Genomic DNA, 18,936 nt, shown 5'->3' with positions numbered 1-18,936 from the left:
AGGAGATCATTGAGTCCAACCCCTCTGCCAGAGCAGGACAATACTATCTAACACAGATCAGAGAGGAACACATCCAGACAGGCCTTGGAAGTCTCCAGAGGAGGAGACTCTATGACCTTCTTTACATCTTGGCTGGTGTTTCATGCAATGAGACAAATGAAGTGAGCTAAAATTGGCTCAGTCAGTTGGTAATCTCTCTTGGAAGATCAGGATTGAAGCTTGAGGAGGGGAGATTAGGAAGATATTCCTAACAGTGAGGGTAGAGAGACACTGAGACAGGTTGCCCAGGGGGGTTGTGTGTGCCCCCACCTTGGGAGTGTTCAAGGCCAGGTAGGATGAGGCCTTGAGCAACCTGCTGTAGTGGCAGGGAGGTTGGAACCAGATGATCTTGAATGTCCCAACCCAAACCATTATATGAATCTGTGTCTCTCCTCCTTCAGATAAGCATCCTAAATATTCTCCCTCTAGGTGTATGTGGGGGAGTAATGTGCTCTAAGCCCAAAATGCCACTGGTTCTAGTCCATTCCTGCTTGCTACAGCAGTTAGAGCCTCAAAAATACTCTCTTTGGCACACAAGGAGTGGTCAAAGTTCAGTATTTTTTTGTCACTGGTACCTGCATCCTTCTGTATTATTAGAAATTCATTGCTGATGCATAGAACACTTCTACCTTTAAACTGATCTTTCCCTTTTAAAGCAAGTTTTGGTAAGCAAAATTCCTCCAAAGGAAGAAAGGAGTTACCTTGATCTGCAAACCTCCAGAGATCAACCTCTGAAATCCTCCTGGAGTCCAAATGCCACTGCAAAGAAACAGTGCTGTTAGAGAGCAGTGAGAGACCCTTGTGTGAAAGAGCCTCTCCAGATGAATTACTGATTGCTGCTGGATATCCTACGTCTTACCCTAGGGCAGTATGCACATTCAGGTGTCAAATATTCAGGTGTAAGCCAACATACACCTGTCACCTCCCCAGCACAGCCAGGAATGCAGATCCATTGCCAGCAACCCATTAAGCTAGGAAGTGCCAGGATTTGTGCAAACAGAAGCTTTTTGCTTTGCTGAGAGCTGCTGACTGCAGGCTGAGACAGGCCCAGGCTGGGTTGACTTGACTTTGGTAGCCTGAAGCCTTTGTGTTCCCTTGCAGGAAGTGGAAACAGAGCAATACTTCACCCTCTTTCTGCCAGCCCTGAAGGAGCGAGGCTACGACGGCTTCTTCTCTCCAAAGTCTCGTGCCAAAATCATGTCTGAGCAGGAGAAGAAGCACGTGGATGGCTGTGCAATATTCTTCAAAACTGAGAAGTAAGGGGCAGGAGCTGATTTGTCCCAGTCCCTGAAAGCCAGCTTGCTTTAGGCCTGAAAGCTTCCCTCTCAGTGGCTATACACGTCTCAGGGGTGGCTGTCAAGATGAAGGTGCCAGGCTCCTGTTGGTGGTACCCAGTGATAGGAAAAGGAAAGTGGGTACAAGCTAGAACCCAGGAGGTCCCACCTCAACGTGAGGAGAAACTTCTTTACTCTGAAGGTGCTGGAGATCTAGAGCAGGCTGCCCAGAAAGGTTGTGGAGTCTCCTCATTTGGAGAGATTCCAAGCCCCCCCTGGACTGGAACAGGTTGCCCAGGGAGGTAGTTGAGGCTCCACCCTTGGGGTATTCAAGGCCAGGCTGGACAAGGCTCTGAGCAGCCTGCTCAAGTGGAGGATGTCCCTGCTGACTGCAGGGGCGTTGGACTGGTGACCTTTGGAGGTCCCTTCCAACCCAACCCAATCTATGATTTTGTGCCTCACATTCCTGAGGAGGTGTCATAACCTTTCAGGAGTCCCCTCAGAAGTGCACACTGAGACAAGTCAACAGCTCCTAACCCCTAAATGTGCCCTGGGAGTATTTTGCTTGCCAGACCAAGAGCTCTGTCTTGACTGGAGAAGTGGGTTTAGATCTTATTTTACTACTGTAAAAAACAGAAGGTTGCCTCACCCTGTCCTGCAGGCCCTCTCCTTGGATGTGAGGAGTGGAGTGGCCTCTTCACACTGCTCTCTGTGTTCAATCAGGTTCACCCTGGTGCAGAAGCACACGGTGGAGTTCAACCAGGTGGCGATGGCTAACTCAGAAGGTTCTGAAGCTATGCTGAACAGAGTGATGACAAAGGACAACATTGGAGTTGCTGTGGTGTTAGAGGTGCACAAGGAATTGTTTGGAGCAAGTGAGTATAAGCCTGGCTCTCTCATGGCTTACTCAGCTGTACTGGAGCAGGAAAGGGGATTCTGCCCCTTTGCTCTGCTCTGCTGAAACCTCACTTCCAATACTGCCTCCGGTTCTGGTGTCCCCAACGTTAGAACACAGAGCTGCTGGAGTGAGTCCACAGGAGGCCACAAAGATGATCTAAGGCCTGCAGCACCTCTGCTATGAGGGCAGGCTGAGGGAGCTAGGAGTGTTCAACCTGGAGAGAAGAATACTCCAGAGCTGCCTTCCAGTAGCTGAAGTAGCTTACAGGAAGGCTACAGAGAGACTTTTTCTGAGGGTGTCTAGAGACAGGACAAGGACAATGGTTTGAAGCTGAGAGAAGGCAGGGTTGGACTGGGTCTGAGGAAGAAGTTCTTCAGTGTGAGGGTGGTGAGGCTCTGGAATAGTCTGCCCAGGGAGGCTGTGGCTGCCTCCTGCCTGAAGGTGTTCAAGGACAGGGTGGATGAGGCCTTGAGTAACCCAGCTTAGTTGGGAGGTTTGAGTAGATGATCTCTGAGGTCCCTTCCAAGCTGAGCCCGTCTGTGGCCTGAAGCTGCACCTGGTGAGGTTTAGGTTGAACATCAGGAAAATATTCTTGCTGCAAGAGTGGTCAGGCATTGGAACAGGCTGCCCAGGACCAGGAGGTGGTGGAGTCCCTGCCCCTGGAAGTGTTGAAGAAACCTGTGGACATGCCTTTTTTCCCCATCAACAGCCATCTGCTGGTGGGTCTGACTTGGAGGCCCTGGATGTGAACAAGGAAGATCTGCCACATTCCTACCATCAGCTTTTCCCTGTTGAAATGTGTGTGTCTGTCTCTCCAGGTATGAAATCACTTCATGTGGACAAGCAGCTGCTCATCGTGGCCAATGCCCACATGCACTGGGACCCTGAGTACTCAGATGTCAAACTCATCCAGACCATGATGTTTGTCTCAGAGCTGAAGAACATCCTTGAGAAAGCCTCCAGCAGGCCCAGCAGCCCAACAGCAGATCCTAACTCTATCCCTCTGGTGCTGTGTGCAGATCTCAACTCATTGCCTGATTCAGGTGAGACTGGTTTGGGTTTCATTGTTCACTCCACGTTTAGAGAATCCTCTTTTCCTGCAAGGGGTCTGGGTGGTTTGCACTTACCTGAGTAGGCATGGGTGAAAGCTTCTCAGCAACAAATCTGGCTGAAGAGAATCCCAAAGCATCTGCCTCAGTCTACTGCTTTTTTGTGATCTTAGAATCCTAGAACGGCTCATGTTGGAAATGACCTCAGACATCATCTACTCCAACTCCCCTGCCATGGTCAGGGACACCTCTGAATGAGGCTGTTGCAGTTTTATGCTCCAGAAAAGCTGGTTGCTCCTACAGAGATGTAGAAAAGCACAAACAGATCTTAATAAATGGTTAAATAAACACTCACAGCTTGAGCAGGAAGTAGGGCAGATGTGAGTTGGTGATGGAACATGAAAGCCTTCTGAGGAGAAGGGTTTGCTGTAGTAGCCCTGACATTTGATACTCCAGTGTCAAACAGATGTGTGAAAGCTGCCTTTTGAGTACCCTGCTGTGTGCCTGCTGTGGTCTGTGTGCTATGAGTTTACTGCAAGCCACCAGAAATGATGTCAGAACCTCTGAAGAACCCTAAGTATGGACAAAGAAGCTGTTGTGTAGATTCCCTGTGCTTTTCTAGTCTCACAGGGATTTGATTTTGAACTCCAAGCCAGTGTTCTCTGAATCCTGGAATGGTTTGAGTTGGGAGGGGCCTGAAAGATTATCCAGTTCCAACCCCCTGAGATGGGCAGGAACACCTCCCACTAGACCAGGTTGCTCCAGGCCCTGTCCAGCCTGGCTTTGAACACAGGCTTGGAGTCTCCACAGCATCATTTGGGCAACCTCTCGCACTCAGGGTAGAGAATTGCTTCCTAATGGCTAACCTAAATCCTAGTTGGAAGCCATCATCCCTTGTCCTGTCACTCCATACTTTTGTCAGAAGTCCTTTTCCAGATCTCTTGTAGCTCCCTTCAAATAGTGGAAGGCTGCTCCAAGGTCTTCCTGGAGCCTTCTCTTCTCCAGGCTGAACAGCCCCAACTCTCCCAGCCTGTCCTCATAGGAGAAGTGTTCCAGCCTTCTGATCATAGAATTGTCAGAGCTGGAAGTGACCTCAAGGATCATCTAGTTCCAGCCCCCCTGCCATGGGCAGGGACACCTCACCCTAGATCAGGTTGCTCAGAGCCCCATCCAGCCTGGCCTTAAAAACCTCCTGAGATCTTCGTGTAGTGCTCTGGACCTGCCCTAGCAGTTCCCTGCCCTTGTGCTGGGGGTGCTCCACAGCTCTCCAAACTGGCTGTCAGGAGAGGAGAGCAGAGCAGGTTGTGGTGCTGTAGAACACCTCTCTGACCCCCTTCCCTTTGCACCCAGGCGTGGTGGAATACTTAAGCAACGGCATCGTGGCTGACAACCACAAGGACTTCAAGGAGCTGCGCTACAACGAGTGTCTGATGAACTTCAGCGGCAGCGGCAAGAACGGAGCCTCCGAGGGCAGGATCACCCACGGCTTCCAGCTGAAGAGCGCCTACGAGAACAACCTGATGCCTTACACCAATTACACTTTCGATTTCAAAGTAAGTAGCCCTTTCTCTGCCCTGCCAGGTGGTGACCTGGGCTCCCCCTACCCGGCGCGCTGCTGCAATGTCCTGACCATCGGCTGTCTTTTCCCTCTCTTCCTCTAAGTGCTTTCTCACTGCTTCCTGCGCTCTCTGGGTGCTTCCCCTGCCGTACTCACATGGTTCATTTGCTGGCCCTGCTTTAAGCTTCTCCAGCTGGTTGTGGCCCAGTGACCTAAGGGGAAGGGATGTGGCACCTGGGAGGCCAAACACGTGCGTGTCATAGAGCCACGGAGCTGTGGAGGGTGAAAGAGACCTTTGAGATCAGCAAATCCAACACTGTCCTAGAGCTCACAGTCCCACCGCTGCTGCTGAGCCACTGCCACTAAACCATGCCCCTCAGCACCACATCCAGGCCTCTTTGAAATCCCTACAGGTGTAGGGACTCTACCACCTCCCTGGCAGCCTGGTCCAGTGCCTGTTGTTCAAAAGTGTCTTATCCTAATTCAGAGATTCACAGATGGCACTGGGTTGAAAGGGACCCTCCAAGGTCTTCTTGCCAAAATCCCCTGCTGTCAGCAGGGACATCTCCAACTAGATCAGGCTGCCCAGAGCCATATCAAGTCTGATCCTGAATGTACCAAGGCATGGGGCTTCAACCCCGTCCCTGGGCAATCTGTTCCAGTATTTCCCCACCCTCATGGTGCAGAACTTCCTCCTGATGTCCAACCGAAATCTCCTCTGCCCCAGTTTCAAACCATTGCCTCTCATCCTATCACCACAAGCCCTTCTAAACAGTCCCTCCACAGCCTTCCTGTACACTCCCTTCAGATACTGAAATGCAGCTCTGAGGTCTCCCTGGAGCCTTCTTCAGGCTGAACAGCCCAAATTCATTCAGCCTGGCTTCATACATTCATAGAATGATTTGGATTGAAAGAGACCTTAAACATCATCTAGTTCCACCCCCCCTGCCATGGGCAGGGACACCTCCCACTAGCCCAGGTTGCTCAGGGTCTCACCCTACCTGGTCTTGAACAGCTGCAGGCAGGGGCCATGCCTGAGCTGCCTGGGCAGCCTGTTCCAGGAGCGTGCCCTCTTGCTGGGAGCTGCTGGAGGTCAGGGTGGCAGGAGCCAGCTCTGTTCTCACTGTGGTGTTTCTCTTTCTCCCTAGGGTGTGATTGACTACATTTTCTATTCCAACACTCACATGAACGTGCTTGGTGTCCTGGGGCCTTTGGACCCTCAGTGGCTGGTTGACAACAACATCACTGGGTGCCCACACCCTCACATCCCTTCAGACCACTTCTCACTGTTAACACAACTAGAACTCCATCCTCCTCTGCTGCCTCTTGTCAACGGCGTGCACTTGCCTAACCGGAGGTAGTGGAGCCCTGCCCCTCGGAGGGCATGGACCTGTCGTTGTGGACCTGTACAGTTGTAAATCAAAGTCTCTAGGAGTGAAGTCTGGCCAACCTTCAGCTGCTTCTTCAAGCTCCTTTTCCTTATGTGTTTGATAGGAGATTTTTGCACATTTTTGGTGCACATTGGTATCATTTGGCACTAGGGCTGGAACCAAAGCATTCTTCCCTTTCCAGGTTTTTAATTTAACTGTGGTTTGTTGTTTTGTTTTGGTTTTGTGGGTTTGGGAGGGGTGGGGTTGTTTTGTTTTTAACTGGCAAGCTTTGTCTTCTCAGATAGGAAGCTGCACTTAGAAACCCACAGAGGAGATCCCAAAAACTTAACTTCTTGACACCTTGTTGAGAGAATTCTTTGGCAAAATAACGAGACAAGCTTTTCTTTTTTGGAGGAGGAGAAATTCAAACCAACCCAGCAGTGCTTCTTTTGTAGGGAGGATATTAGAAACGCTCTTTGTTGGAACCCAAAACTGAACTCTGCAGCCAAAATTCATTTTGCACATTAGACAAGCACTTAATGCCTGAGTATAACTGATGAGCAGTGTGGCCCTGACCCTTCTCTAACTACTAGTAGTAAACCAAAGATATGTTGATAGCTGCAATCAAATTTGAGGTCTAAATTCTGCTGTAATTCCATTTTTGCAACAACTTTTCCAGCAAAGCTCTGCCTCAGGACTCTGCAGGTGAGTATTTAATGCTCACTCTTCAGACTCCACAGAGAGTTTAATGCTCGCTCTTCAGACTCCACAGAAACCTACTTTTTATGTTTCCCAGAGCTTTGCATAACTTGGAGCTATTCAGGGATCTGAAGGAGCTCTGTGAAACAGAGCTGCCTCTCTGCTCCAGCAAGCCAGGGCCACACACTGCTCAGCAGCACAGTTTGGGAGCAGGGTGAAGAAGTAGCCGGGGTATGGCACTTGAAGCAAGCTGCTTGGGTGAGTACAAGAAGTTGCAAATCCATCCTAGGTTCCCTTTTCCAAAAGGAAACTTGAGATTAGCTGCTTAAGCATAGGGGACAGGAAAAAGCTGCTGGAAATGACCTTACCTCTGTCTCCAAAGGCCACGTGGAGGAGCTCTCAACATGCTTTTCTTCCACGTAGTCATTCCTTGGATGGTTTTTCCTGCCCCTGGTTGCCAAATAGCCATTGCTCTTCTTGAACAGCCTTTCTGTTGTCAGTCAGGGTTGGATTTAAAAGCTGCTGATCCCCTCCCAACTGTTAATACTCTTTGGATCTGTTGGAAATCCCTTTTGGTTTTGTTTCTTTTTTCCCCCCTTTCTTTCTATGCTCCGAGGTGGCCACTTCCCATCTTTGTGCCTCGAGAGGCATTAAGCATAACGCAACTTTTTCTGGGGGTGGGAGGGGGAAAAGACAACGTGAAAAAGAAAATGAAATTGGGTTGGCTGCTTAAAAACACCCAAAAGGCAGAGAGTGATAAGGAAAAAAAAGATAAGGTTGTGTCTGTGGTTTTAAGTTTTTCTTTATTCTGCTTTTTTTTTTTGCTGCTATTTTTTCTCCCCCCCCTTGAATTGATATTTTAAACTTTTCATGCACTTTACTGTTTCTAGTCTCAAAGAAAACAAACAAAAAAAGTGATATTTTTAATAAATGACAACAGTTTTCCATTACTTGGATGCAATTTTTAACCAGTTTGCCAGCCTGGATTTACGTCTCGTTGCTCTACTGCTGAGAACAGGTCGCATTTAAAGTGGTCAAATTAGTTTTAAACGACTCCAAAAAAGAGCCATTTTCATCCCTCTGCTGCTGCAAACAGGTTTTTAAATGGTGAGATTCGTTTGAAATGCTTCCAAAAAAGAAAGAGCCAGTTTCATCCCTCTGCTGATGGACTTTTCAGGCTAATCAGGGAGTGACAGGACCAAGGGGAATGGAGCAAAGCTGGAGAAGGGCAGGGTCAGGCTGGATGTGAGGAGGAAGTTCTTGTGAGAGCCTTGCCCAGGGAGGTGGTTGAGGCACCGTGGAGGTGTTTAAGGCCAAGCTGGATGAGGCTGTGGCCAGCCTGATCCTAGGGTAGGGTGTCCCAGCTCATGTCAGGGGGATTGGAACTAGATGATCCTTGTGGTCCCTTCCAACCCTGACTGATTCTATGATTCTAAATTCATCTGAAATCCTTCCCAAAAAGAGCCATTTTCATGGCTCTGCTGCTGAAAAACTTTAAATGGTGAAATTTGGTTTTAAATACTTCTTAAAAAGAGCTATTTTCATTCCTCTGCTGCTGCAAACTGATTTTAAATGGTGAAATTCGTCTGAAATCCTTCCCAAAAAGAGCCATTTTCATGGCTCTGCTGCTGAAAAACTTTAAATGGTGAGATTTGGTTTTAAATACTTCTTTAAAAGAGCCATTTTCATTCCTCTGCTGCCAAAAAAAACCCCAGATTTTAAATGGTGAAATTGGTTTTAAATACTAGATAAAAAATAAGAGCTGTTTTCTATCCTGCAGAGCTGCCAAGCCAGGCTCTTCTCCTGCTAATGAAACATTCCTTGTCTTGTTTTATACGTAGGAAATGATCCATTTGGGGAGGGGAAAGGAGATAAAAGTAATAATTGGACCTAAACTATCCCCTGAGGCTTGCTGGGGTGGGGGTCGGCGGGGCTGGGAAAGGGATGGTGTGAACCAGCACCTGAAAACAGAGTGCAGGAAAGGACAAGTCCTTGTTAAACAGAAGTGCCTAAAAGAAAAGGAAGGAGGCATCACCTCTTGCTGCCTCTGAATTGGTGGCGAGCAGGGCAGCTTCACCTCTTCTGCCTCTGAATCGGGGGCGAGCAGGGCAGCTTCACCTCTTCTGCCTCTGAATCGGGGGCGAGCAGGGCAGCTTCACCTCTTCTGCCTCTGAATCGGGGGCGAGCAGGGCAGCTTCACCTCTTCTGCCTCTGAACTGGCAGCGAGCAGGGCAGCTGGGTGAAACCCCCCTGTGCAAGCAGCAAAAGCAGAAGCCAGGTCCTTTCTGAAGGTGGATGGTTTTTTCCCCTCACTTCTAGGTGCAGGTGTCTCGTTGTTAAATATACCTCAGTGGTCACCACCTAGCCCACAGTGAAAGGGGATTTGGAGAGCATAGTACTGGAAAATAGAATAGCATGAAAAAGTTAACTTTGTGGACATCACCTTTCTGTCTCTTTTTGTTAGAGGGGAGGTGGGAGAGGGGAAAAAAGGTGTGGTGCTGTGCTCTGGAGGTGTGCACTAAACAAAGCCTTCTCCTCCTTTCCTCCCTCACCTCTCATCCACCGTGCATGGTGACTAGCAAGGTCAGCAGTGTTTCTCTCCTACCATACTTCACTCCCGGTATTTTTTGAGCTGTTTGCAGCAAATTGAGAGTTTCCCAATTCACTGCTGATTGTAGCTGAACTGCAGAGGAGCCAGATTTGTTAGGCAAGGAAAGGAAAAGAGAGCAAGGAAAGGAAAAGAGAGCAAGGAAAGGAAAAGAGAGCAAGGAAAGGAAAAGAGAGCAAGGAAGGAAGGGAGGGAAAACAAAATAAACTCCAGCAGCAATGTTTTGCTATAAAGGGGGTGGGAAAGGATGGGAACCATAAAAAAAGCAACCAAACCAAGCCCAGCTCCTGCAGATGCTGTAACCTGCTGAAGTTGGACTTTCCTTTGGGTTTCTAAGCCGTTGAAGGAAGGTTGTTCCATTTGGATTTTCTCTGCTGCCAAATGCACTTCCAGAAATGTTCGTTCTGCTGGGCAATATTGAACCAAAAAAAAACCCCCAAACAACAACAAACCACCAAACCACACCAGCACCACCAAGAGAAATAGCCCCAAACAGTGATTTGAACAGCTGTTGCACCAAACCTCTGGATTTCAGAAGGAGGCTTGGTCGTGTTTTCAGTGGCTGCACACAACCGGGGATGTGCTTACTCACCTTTCACACGGGCTGTACCCCTGCCTTTCACTGGCTCCCTCCTCCTTTTCCTTCTGGTTTGATCCCTTTCTCAGGAGGAACAGCAACAGGAGCACTGAGGGGATGGGCTGGGATGGAGCTTTTTTGCCCAGCAGGAGCAGTAAAGGGGATTGAGCTTGTTGGTTTGTTTTTTTCTTTCCACTGTGTCGCTGTCTGCAGTGATTCTCTGCCCTAGGAAGGGAGGGAGCAGGCAGCAGCAGTCTGTGAGCTGAGATCCCTTTTGGAAAGCAATGTCCAGATGGCAACACTCAGCTTCTCCTGACCTAGAAGGGAAGCTGACAGTGGAGAGTTTTCTAGAGGAGGGGGAGAAACACAAAGCAGATTATGCCCAACTCTGGGCAGAGGTGGATGGGAAGTCATCAGGTCACAGATTCACTGGATTGGAAAGGACCCTCAAAGGCCATCTTGTCCAACCCCTTGCAGTCAGCAGCAACACCTCCAGCTAGAGCAGGCTGCCCAGGGCTACACTCAGTCTGATCTTGAATGTTTTCAGGAGTGGGGCCTCAACCACCTCTGTGGGCAACCTCTTGCCCAGTTTTCTACAAGGGTTCATTTCCCCTTGGTTCCCAGTCCCTTGGTGCATAGATTCACAGAATGAGTTGGGTTGGAAGGGACCTTAAAGATCACCTAGTTCCAACCCCCCACACTCCCACTGGACCAGGTTCATAGATCCCAGTCCCTTGGTTCATAGATTCACAGAATGGGTTGGAAGGGACCCTAAAGATCACCTAGTTCCAACCCCCCACACTCACACTGGACCAAGTTCATAGATCCCAGTCCCTTGGTTCATAGATTCACAGAATGGGTTGGAAGGGACCCTAAAGATCACCTAGTTCCAACCCCCCACATTCCCACTGCACTGGGTTCTTCAAAGCCTCATCCAAGCTGGCCTTGAACACCTCCAGGGAGGGGGCATCCAGAACCTCCCTGAGCAACCTGTTGCAATATCTCACTGTAAAAAAATTCTTCCCAAGGTCCAGTCTAAATCCATCCTCTTCCAGCTTAGAGCCACTGCCTTTGGATTCCCAGCACACCTCAGCACCCTCAAAGCTAGCACCTGGACAAAAAATAAACCCACCCAACTCCCCCAAAGCCCTTTAGTGCTCCTCACTGCCTTGATTTGCTGTCAAAAAGATGGTGCCTGGTGTCTACCTTGGAAGCAGCAGCACTGCCTAAAGCACGCAGAGAAAACAAAATCCAACACCCTTCCACCAGCAACTTTTTAAACCTCAGCCTGGTAACTCTGTTAGCTCCGAGGTTTTGTGTGTGTATATAGATATATAAATGATGGTAAAAAAGAAAAGAGGATTTTGTACAATGCAGCTGGGTTGGTCTGTTTCCTTCTTTCCATCCAAGGAGTGTGGCCTTTCGTGGAGAGCAGCATGGAGTCAGGGCACAGTGGAGCCTGGGAGCAGCTCCTCCTTACTCCTCCCTGTATCTGCTTTAAACCTTTTGTCCTCTCTTTAGAATCCTGGGATTGTTTAGGTTGGAAAAGCCCTCCCAAAATTATCCAATCCAACCCACACCATCGTGGCTATCAAACCATGCCCCCAAGTGCCATGACCACGTATTTCTTGAACCCCTCTAGAGATGGGGACATCACCCCCTGCTGTGCCACCCCTGGTGGGAGGTGTGCATCCATCCCAGGAAAATGAGGCTCCATGGAGAGAAGCTCAGCCCATCACTGGGAAGTTGTATCCCAGTATCTCCCATTTCTCCTGTGAGTCAGAGGTCAGATCCCATCCTAACTCCTGCCAGTGCCCCATAGCATGACCTTAGGTGTCACCATCTCCTGGGGTCCCTGTGCCACCCCTGGTGGGAGGTGTGCATCCATGCCAGGAAAATGAGGCTCCATGGAGAGAAGCTCAGCCCATCACTGGGAAGTTGTATCCCAGTATCTCCCATTTCTCCTGTGAGTCAGGTCAGATCCCATCCTAACTCCTGCCAGTGCCCCACAGCACGACCATAGGTGTCAGAAAAAGGCACAAAGAGCTGGGACAAAGGAAAAGCAACACATGGGGATGCACCCAGCAGCAAAGCAGCTGAAGGCTCCATGGTGCCACGGCCTGGCCCAAGTCCCCCACACCAAACCCCCCAATTTGGACACAAATCTGTGCAGAAAGAGCTGCCACAGCTGAGAGGGGAACAGCAGGTTCATCCTTTTATTGATGGCACCCAGGAGGGGCTGCTGTCATGTGCGGGAACCCAAAAGGTGACCCCAAAGGGAAAACCTTGGTGTGAGGAGAGCAGAGGAAGGTGAATCCCAGCAGAGGAGATGTGCCCACAGAGGAGTAAATAACCATGGCTGGTTAGTTGTTACTGTACCCAGGCAGAGGGAGAAGCAGGTTGGGGGCGCTGCAAGGGGGGCAGCACCGCGGCTGTGCTCCCCCAGCCCACTGCGCTGCTTCCCGCCGCCGCCGTCTTGCTGCTTCCCTTTTGGTGACACTCCTGCAGGTTGTGAGGGAGGGAAGAAATGAAAAGCAGAGTCATCAAGGGTGGAAATCTAAGATCATCCAGTTCAACCTTCCACCCAACACCACCATGGCTGCTAAATGACATCCTCAAGCGCCACAGGCTTCCTGAACGCCTCCAGGGATGGGGACTCCACCACCTCCCTGGGCAGCCTGTTCCTGAGCACTCTTGCAGGGAAGAAATTCTTCCTCATATCCAACCTCAACCTCCCTTGGTGCAACTTGAGGACATTTCATGGAATCATAGAGTCAAACCAAGTGGGAAGAGATGTCCAGGATCATCCAGTCCAACCTGTCACCCAGCCCTGTCCAATCAACCCGACCATGGCACTAAGTGCCTCAGCCAGGCTTTGCTTCAACACCTCCAGGGACGGTGACTTCTTTCCCCTTGCTCTATCACTTATTACCTGGTTGGACAGACCAACTCCTGCCTCACTCCATGCTCCTCCAGGCTAAACACCTCCACTTCCCTCAGCTGCTCTTCACCAGCCCTGTTCTCCAGACATTCCTCCAGCTTGGTTGCCCTTTTATGGACCTGCTTCAGCACCTCAATGCCAGCAGTCAGGAGGAGGAGATCATCTTGCCAGCCCCATGTGAGATGTTGTTTGTTTTGGGGTTGCTGCCCACCTCTCTGTCAGCTTATGGATGAGCAGCTGGATCCAGGGTGCCTCGGGGGCCACACACACCTTCTTGTTTCTCTTCAGGGTGAGGCTGCAAGGCAACAAGATCTCATCAGCCCCACTCAATGCCTGTTCCCTGGAGAACCTCTAACTGTCTGCAGAGGAAACCCCTCCTTTTCCCCAGCGCAGTCCTGAGCACACCCCTGCAACCCTCACCACGGATAGATGGGGACTATTTGGGCTTCCACCTCAGCTCCACGACAGTGCCAAGGCTCAACCCCATTCAAGCTGTCAGCAGCACCTCAGGACTTGCAAGAGTCACCAGAGGGCTTAGGGATGAAGGGATTTTTGCACCAGGCCACGAGCCAGCAGTTTGCAGTTTCTGCTTTGCAGCCTTGCCCACTTACATGATCTCCTTCCTCCTGCAGTGGATCCCCGGCGGCGTAACGTCGATGGCCAGGATCAGCCCCAAGTTGATGACCTGGGTGGTCGATTTGATGCACTTGCACCTCATGTTGATCAGCAGGCTCTCCAGGGACAGACCTGCACCCAACGGCAGCCCACACCCAGGTCTTGGCCCCCCACCATCCTCATGCTGCAATCCCATCCCCTCCCCAGCACCCACAGGACCGTTTGCAGGGGTGAGGCTTGTGTGAGTGGGGTGCTGCAGTGCAGAGGAGCCAGGCTGACACAGGCTGATGCATGATGTCCCTGCTCACTGCAGGGAGCTTGGGCAAAATGACCTTTGAGAGTCCTTCCCAACCTGATCGTGGGATCATAGCTTTGCTTTGGTTCAAAAAGCCAAACTGATCACAGAATCACAGCACTGCTTTGGTTCAAAAAGACAGCTCTGAGATCATCTAAGCTCATCCTTCAACCTGAATCCACCATGATTGCCCCAACAGAGGCTCACAGCTTTCTTTTCATACCTAAAGAGGGTTTAGCTCCAGGGTTTGGAAACTTAACCAACATTTTATGAACTAAACCCACCAAAGAGCTTGAGTTTCATGGGAAGTTTGAAGACAAGCAGCTTAAACCCAGCAGGCAGACCCTGCCTGGTGCCACCTTAGCCACCTGATTTGAAAGGTCATCACAAGCTCAGAGACAGGCAATACCCAAGTTTGGAAGCTCGGAGGGGCCCACACTCAGCCCCACCTAAGGTTGAGAGGGAGAGATGGATGGGCCCCCGAAGGTCACTCACCATGCCCTGGCACCACGTTGCTCAGGAGCAGGGCCAGGGCCACCACCGCTGCCAGCAGCTGCATCCTCACTGCCCACCCCAGAGTGTGGTGGGGGCTCTTTATAAGCACACACCCCCCCAGGGGGATTTTGCAGGCTGGGAAGCGAAGTGCCCCACGTGCCCCACGCTTCGGCTTCCCAGCAGATGCTTCCCCCCTGCTGCACATGGCCCAGGCCACCTCCCTGCTGAGAAAGGCAGAAGCCACCGCGGCCACCTCCTGAACCTGCTTACCTCGTGGTTCTTGGTGGAGAATCAGAGTGCTGGGGGCTGGGAGGGACCTCCAGAGATCCAGTGCGACCCCTCTGCCAAAGCAGGGTCACGCAGGAACACATCAGGTGGGTCTTGAAAGACTCCAGAGAAGGAGACTCTGCAGCCTCTCTGGGCAGCCTGCTCCAGGGCTCCAGCAGCCTCACACCAAGGAAGGTTTTCTTCATGTTGAGGTGGAGCTTCCCAGGTTCCAGTTTGTGTCCATTGCCCCTTGTCCTGTCACAAGACACCACTGAAAAGAGCCTGACCCCTTCTTACCCCCCACCCCTCAGAGATCTATAAACACTCATCAGATCTCCTCTCAGCCTTCTCCTCTCCAGGCTAAGCAGCCCCAGGTCTCTCAGCCTTTCCTTACCACACAGATGTTCCAGCCTCTTCAGCATCCTCATAGCCTTCATTGGACTCTCTCCAGTATTTCCTTGTCTCTCCTGAACTGAGGAGCCTGGAACTGGACCCCGCTCTCCAGATGTGATCTCACCAGGGCAGAAGAGAAGGACAGAAGAACCTCCTTTGACCTGCTGGCCACCTTCTTCTTAATGCAGCCCAGGAGACCCTTGTCCTTCTTGGCACATTGCTGTCCCACAGGTAACTCCAAGGTGCCTCTCCAGGGATCTACAGAACTTTAGAGGTCAGAAGGGACCTCCAGAGATCATCCAGTCCAACCTCCCTGCTAAGGCAGCATCACCCAGGGTACTTTGCACATGAATGCATCCAGGTGGGTTTTGAAAGCCTCCAGAGAAGGAGACTCCAGAACCTCTCTGGGCAGCCTGTTCCAGTGCTCTGTGACCCTCACTGGAAAGAAGTTTCTCCTTCTGCCTTCCAAGACATATGTACAGGTGCCTGGGATTGTTCCTCCCCAGGGGCAGGGCTCTGCACTTACTCTTGTTGCACCCATTAGAATGGGCTGCTGGGGGAGGTGGTGGAGTCACCATCCCTGGAGGTGCTTAGGAGGAGGCTGGAGCAGGCACTTAGTTTGGCTAATTAGAAGGGTGAGGTGATAGGTTGGGCTCGATGATCCTGCAGGTCTTTTCCAAGCTGGTTGATTCTGTGGTGCATTAGGTTCCCCTTTGCCCTGCTCTCCAGTCTGCCCAGGGCTTGGCAAGAGAAACAACTGTGAGAAGAGGGACGGTTGGTGGCCCCCACTCTATCCCCATCCCACAGGGACTTGTTCCCCTGAGCACCCCCAAGGCCCTGGCGTGCCACAGAAAGGGACACAGGGATGGTGGTTGAAGGCTGCAACCTTTATTGGACCTGTTAGGTCACCCAGTGCATGGCCACGGGGTGGGGAAGCAGGGACTGGATGGAGGTTTCAAGGGCTTCAAGGCATAAAACACAAAGGAAAAAGGGGCTCAGGGCAGGACTCAGCAGCACAGAACCACAGGATGGTGGGGTTGGACCTCTGGAGGTCAATCCAGTCCAACCCCCCTGGCCAAAGCAGGATGGCATTCAGTGCCATGGTCTAGATGACTGGACAGGACTGGGGGATAGTTTGGGCTGGATGATCTTGGAGGTCTCTTTCAACCTGGTTGATTCTGTGATCACCCAGGACAGGTCACACAGAAACACATCCAGGTAGGGCTTGAAAGCTCCCAGAGTAGAAGACTCCACAGCCTCTCAGGGCAGTATGGGTCCCTCTGCACTGGAGCATGGTGGCAGTGGGGTGGGGGAGGCCCGGGCACGTCTGGCCATTCAGCTGGTGGCAGCTTCCTCAGCGGGCAGCCTGCTTCCTCCTCCTGCCAAAAGCAGAAGAGAGGAGAAATGTGGGCAAACTGGTCCCCACTGCCCCTGCCAGGAGCCCCTTTGGCTTGGGGTGGAGGTGGGCTTACAGGTTAGGGAGGTCCTGCAGGAGCTTCTTCACCCAGGGGCTGTCAGGATCCACGCAGACCCTCTCCAGGCTTTTCAGCTTAATCCTAGAACCAGAGAATTGCTTCAGCTGGAAGAGATCCCTAAGGGCATCACAACGCCGTGGGGGGCTTTGGCACCATCCCTCCCCTCTCCTGGAGGGCGCTTAAGCAGCTCAGCCCCTTTGAGCTTCTCATAACGTGAAGCTGAAACAGCCCAGGGAGGATGAGGGGGTTGGAGGGTTCGTGCCCCCCCCCGGAGCCACTTACACCACCTCGAGGCGCCGGCAGCTGCTCCCCGCGGGCCGCACCTCGACGCTGCTGTACCTCCGGGGGGGGATGAAGATCCTGGTGGTCTTGGCACAGCGGCAGCTCAGGTTGCCATTGGCTTCCAGGAGAGCTGGAGGGGCACACAGCCCTGCCTCACACATCACCCCTAGCAACCCAAAACCCTTTGCAGGCAGCACATCTCCCCCCACATCCCATCACCATCACTGCACCCATCTGCAAAGGCATCCTGGTGCTACTGAAACCCTGGAGATGGCAGCAAGATGCCACCTCCAAGGACCTCACACACCCCTACAACACCCCTCAGACCCACTCATGGGGTGCTGCTGAAACCCTGGAGATGGCAGCAAGATGCCACCTCCAAAGACCTCATACACCCCCACAACACCCTTCAGACCTACTCATGGGGTGCTACTGAAACCCTGGAGATGGCAGCAAGATGCCACCTCCAAAGACCTCAGACACCCCCACAACACCCCTCAGACCCACTCATGGGGTGCTGCTGAAACCCTGGAGATGGCAGCAAGATGCCACCTCCAAAGACTTCACAGACCCCCACAACACCCCTCAGACCCACTCATGGGGTGCTACTGAAACCCTGGAGATGGCAGCAAAATGCCACCTCCAAAGACCTCAACACTCCCCCACAACACCCCTCAGACCCACTCATGGGGTGCTGCTGAAACCCTGGAGATGGCAGCAAGATGCCACCTCCAAAGACCTCATACACCCCCACAACACCCTTCAGACCCACTCATGGGGTGCTGCTGAAACCCTGGAGATGGCAGCAAGATGCCACCTCCAAAGACCTCAGACACCCCCACAACACCCCTCAGACCCACTCATGGGGTGCTGCTGAAACCCTGGAGATGGCAGCAAGATGCCACCTCCAAAGACCTCATACACCCCCACAACACCCTTCAGACCCACTCATGGGGTGCTGCTGAAACCCTGGAGATGGCAGCAAGATGCCACCTCCAAAGACCTCACACACCCCCACAACACCCCTCAGACCCACTCATGGGGTGCTGCTGAAACCCTGGAGATGGCAGCAAGATGCCACCTCCAAAGACTTCACAGACCCCCACAACACCCCTCAGACCCACTCATGGGGTGCTACTGAAACCCTGGAGATGGCAGCAAAATGCCACCTCCAAAGACCTCAACACTCCCCCTCAACACCCCTCAGACCCACTCATGGGGTGCTGCTGAAACCCTGGAGATGGCAGCAAGATGCCACCTCCAAAGACCTCATACACCCCCACAACACCCTTCAGACCCACTCATGGGGTGCTGCTGAAACCCTGGAGATGGCAGCAAGATGCCACCTCCAAAGACCTCAGACACCCCCACAACACCCCTCAGACCCACTCATGGGGTGCTGCTGAAACCCTGGAGATGGCAGCAAGATGCCGCCTCCAAAGACTTCACAGACCCCCACAACACCCCTCAGACCCACTCATGGGGTGCTACTGAAACCCTGGAGATGGCAGCAAAATGCCACCTCCAAAGACCTCACACTCCCCCACAACACCCCTCAGACCCACTCATGGGGTGCTGCTGAAACCCTGGAGATGGCAGCAAGATGCCACCTCCAAAGACCTCACACTCCCCTCCCCACCACCCTCCAGCCCCACCCACGTGGACAGGAGGACCCTCACCTGCATGCCCAAAGTGGAGGGTGACCAGCAGCACCCCCAGCAGCAGGGCCACCCGTGCAGCCATACCAGCCCCACCCGTGGCCCCGACTGCATCCCCCTATTTGAGCTGGGAAATAGGAGAAGTGAGGTGGGGCAGGGGCCGGGGTGGTTTTCAGCCCTCTCCTTCCCTGCTGACGGTGCTGTCTGAGCTCACAACGCTGCCAGGAGCTTGGTGGGGGCCTGGGCTTCCTGAACCAGCTCTGCTTTCCCCTTCCTGCAAGGCTGACCCAGCTTTGGGTCTTGGCAAGACGTTGGTTGTTTCCCCAGCGCTTGTTCTTAGCCCAGGCAGCTGCCGAAGCCTGGAGGGGCTTTGGGGTGCTCCTCTCTTCTACCTCATCAAACATCACTCAGTTCTCTTACAAACAGATCCTACCCCCTGCAAG

General features: G+C 52.1%; 3 protein-coding genes across 3 annotated transcripts in view; 1 reads left to right on the top strand and 2 right to left on the bottom strand.

Moving 5' to 3' along the window:
* Window positions 1-9,682, top strand: part of CNOT6L (CCR4-NOT transcription complex subunit 6 like) — a 36,497-nt gene extending 26,815 nt beyond the window's left edge. Inside the window, exons 8-12 of the mRNA XM_064149738.1 lie at window positions 1,141-1,295; window positions 2,037-2,188; window positions 3,030-3,254; window positions 4,611-4,813; window positions 5,967-9,682. Of these exons, the coding sequence (XP_064005808.1) occupies window positions 1,141-1,295; window positions 2,037-2,188; window positions 3,030-3,254; window positions 4,611-4,813; window positions 5,967-6,179 (948 nt within the window). The 3' untranslated portion in view covers window positions 6,180-9,682. The remainder of the gene's footprint in view (window positions 1-1,140; window positions 1,296-2,036; window positions 2,189-3,029; window positions 3,255-4,610; window positions 4,814-5,966) is intronic.
* LOC135179076 (C-X-C motif chemokine 2-like) lies at window positions 9,043-14,482 on the bottom strand. Its single transcript, XM_064150446.1, has 4 exons — window positions 14,419-14,482; window positions 13,625-13,760; window positions 13,225-13,308; window positions 9,043-9,103 (listed from the first exon to the last, which is right to left on the bottom strand). The coding sequence occupies exons 1-4, from the start codon at window positions 14,480-14,482 to the stop codon at window positions 9,043-9,045; spliced, it is 345 nt and encodes a 114-aa protein (XP_064006516.1).
* Window positions 14,483-16,347: 1,865 nt separating this feature from the next.
* LOC135178972 (alveolar macrophage chemotactic factor-like) lies at window positions 16,348-18,578 on the bottom strand. Its single transcript, XM_064150404.1, has 4 exons — window positions 18,515-18,578; window positions 16,836-16,965; window positions 16,551-16,634; window positions 16,348-16,457 (listed from the first exon to the last, which is right to left on the bottom strand). Exons 1-4 carry the CDS (start codon window positions 18,576-18,578, stop codon window positions 16,433-16,435), a joined length of 303 nt encoding a protein of 100 aa, XP_064006474.1. The 3' UTR covers window positions 16,348-16,432.
* Between the last annotated feature and the right edge of the window lie 358 nt (window positions 18,579-18,936).

The sequence above is a fragment of the Pogoniulus pusillus genome, chromosome 10 (genome assembly GCF_015220805.1).
Source record: "Pogoniulus pusillus isolate bPogPus1 chromosome 10, bPogPus1.pri, whole genome shotgun sequence".
Classification (NCBI taxonomy): domain Eukaryota; kingdom Metazoa; phylum Chordata; class Aves; order Piciformes; family Lybiidae; genus Pogoniulus; species Pogoniulus pusillus.
The sequence above is the reverse complement of the archived record's forward strand: the minus strand, read 5'-3'. Positions and strand labels throughout refer to the sequence as shown.

What these genes read in the sequence shown, in the direction of transcription:
- LOC135179076 (XM_064150446.1), bottom strand. Translation starts at nt 14,482, where the DNA reads ATGCAGCTGCTGGCAGCGGTGGTGGCCCTGGCCCTGCTCCTGAGCAAC. An exon ending in TGCAGGAGGAAGGAGATCAT is followed by an intron (nt 13,309 to 13,624) that starts GTAAGTGGGCAA and finishes GTTGCCTTGCAG; the next exon opens with CCTCACCCTGAAGAGAAACA. An exon ending in ATCCATAAGCTGACAGAGAG is followed by an intron (nt 9,104 to 13,224) that starts GTGGGCAGCAAC and finishes GCTCGCTGCCAG; the next exon opens with TTCAGAGGCAGAAGAGGTGA.
- LOC135178972 (XM_064150404.1), bottom strand. Translation starts at nt 18,578, where the DNA reads ATGGCTGCACGGGTGGCCCTGCTGCTGGGGGTGCTGCTGGTCACCCTC. An exon ending in CCTCCACTTTGGGCATGCAG is followed by an intron (nt 16,966 to 18,514) that starts GTGAGGGTCCTC and finishes GTGCCCCTCCAG; the next exon opens with CTCTCCTGGAAGCCAATGGC. An exon ending in CTGCAGGACCTCCCTAACCT is followed by an intron (nt 16,458 to 16,550) that starts GTAAGCCCACCT and finishes TGCTTTTGGCAG; the next exon opens with GAGGAGGAAGCAGGCTGCCC.